Genomic DNA, 768 nt, shown 5'->3' on the forward strand with positions numbered 1-768 from the left:
CAGAGAGCCCAGTGACGGGGTGGGTGATTCCAGGGGCTCAGCAGGGTCTGTGTGCTCTGTGGCAGGGTGTCGGTGGCCAGGCTTCCCGCAGCCTCATGGATCACTTTGCAGAAATCCTCTTTGCCTTGAACAAGCACTGCTTCAGCTACCTGAGCGTCTGGATCAAGGAGGCCATGCAGCAGGATGGCTTCCCCTCGGCCCGCGTCAGCCCTGAGCAGAAGGAGACCTTCAGCCAGCAGATCCTCAGGTTCGTGCACTCCTCCCTGTGGTGGCTGTGCCCCACATGCACTGGGAATGACCCCCTCCCCTGCACCGCCTGCTGTGTCCACCCTGCTTCATGTTTGTCCCCTCCCTCTGTCTCAGCAGAGAGCGTGTGAACAAGCGGCGAGTGAAGGAGATGGTGAAGGAGTTCACCCTGCTGTGCCGAGGGCTGCATGGCACGGAGTACACAGCAGACTACTGAGCACCTGGCCAGGACCGTGGACAATTTGCCTGGACCAGCTCTTCTCCGCAAGGAAGCCCCCCGCCCCCGATCCTCCCTGCCCTGCTGCAGTACGGCTCGTAGAATAACCCTCCACCTAGAATTAACCCACTCAGGACGCTCCTCAGCTAGATTTGGTGGCCGCATCTCAGTGTCAGCATCTTTGTTTCCCCCAGCATGCTCCCCCCTCGCAGGGGACGGGAGTGCCGGCTGCAGGAGGTGGTGGCAGGGCAGGGACGCCTGGGCAGGACTGTCCCAGCACGGGCTGCCCGCGCCTGGGCTGCCAG

General features: G+C 62.5%; 1 protein-coding gene across 1 annotated transcript in view; it reads left to right on the top strand.

Moving 5' to 3' along the window:
- The window catches only part of IPO13 (importin 13), a 21,419-nt gene extending 20,651 nt beyond the window's left edge, over positions 1-768 (top strand). Inside the window, exons 18-19 of the mRNA XM_010142842.1 lie at positions 66-247; positions 367-768. Of these exons, the coding sequence (XP_010141144.1) occupies positions 66-247; positions 367-463 (279 nt within the window). The 3' untranslated portion in view covers positions 464-768. The remainder of the gene's footprint in view (positions 1-65; positions 248-366) is intronic.

The sequence above is a fragment of the Buceros rhinoceros genome, unplaced genomic scaffold (genome assembly GCF_000710305.1).
Source record: "Buceros rhinoceros silvestris isolate BGI_N320 unplaced genomic scaffold, ASM71030v1 scaffold16749, whole genome shotgun sequence".
In the NCBI taxonomy this organism is placed as follows: Eukaryota; Metazoa; Chordata; class Aves; order Bucerotiformes; family Bucerotidae; genus Buceros; species Buceros rhinoceros.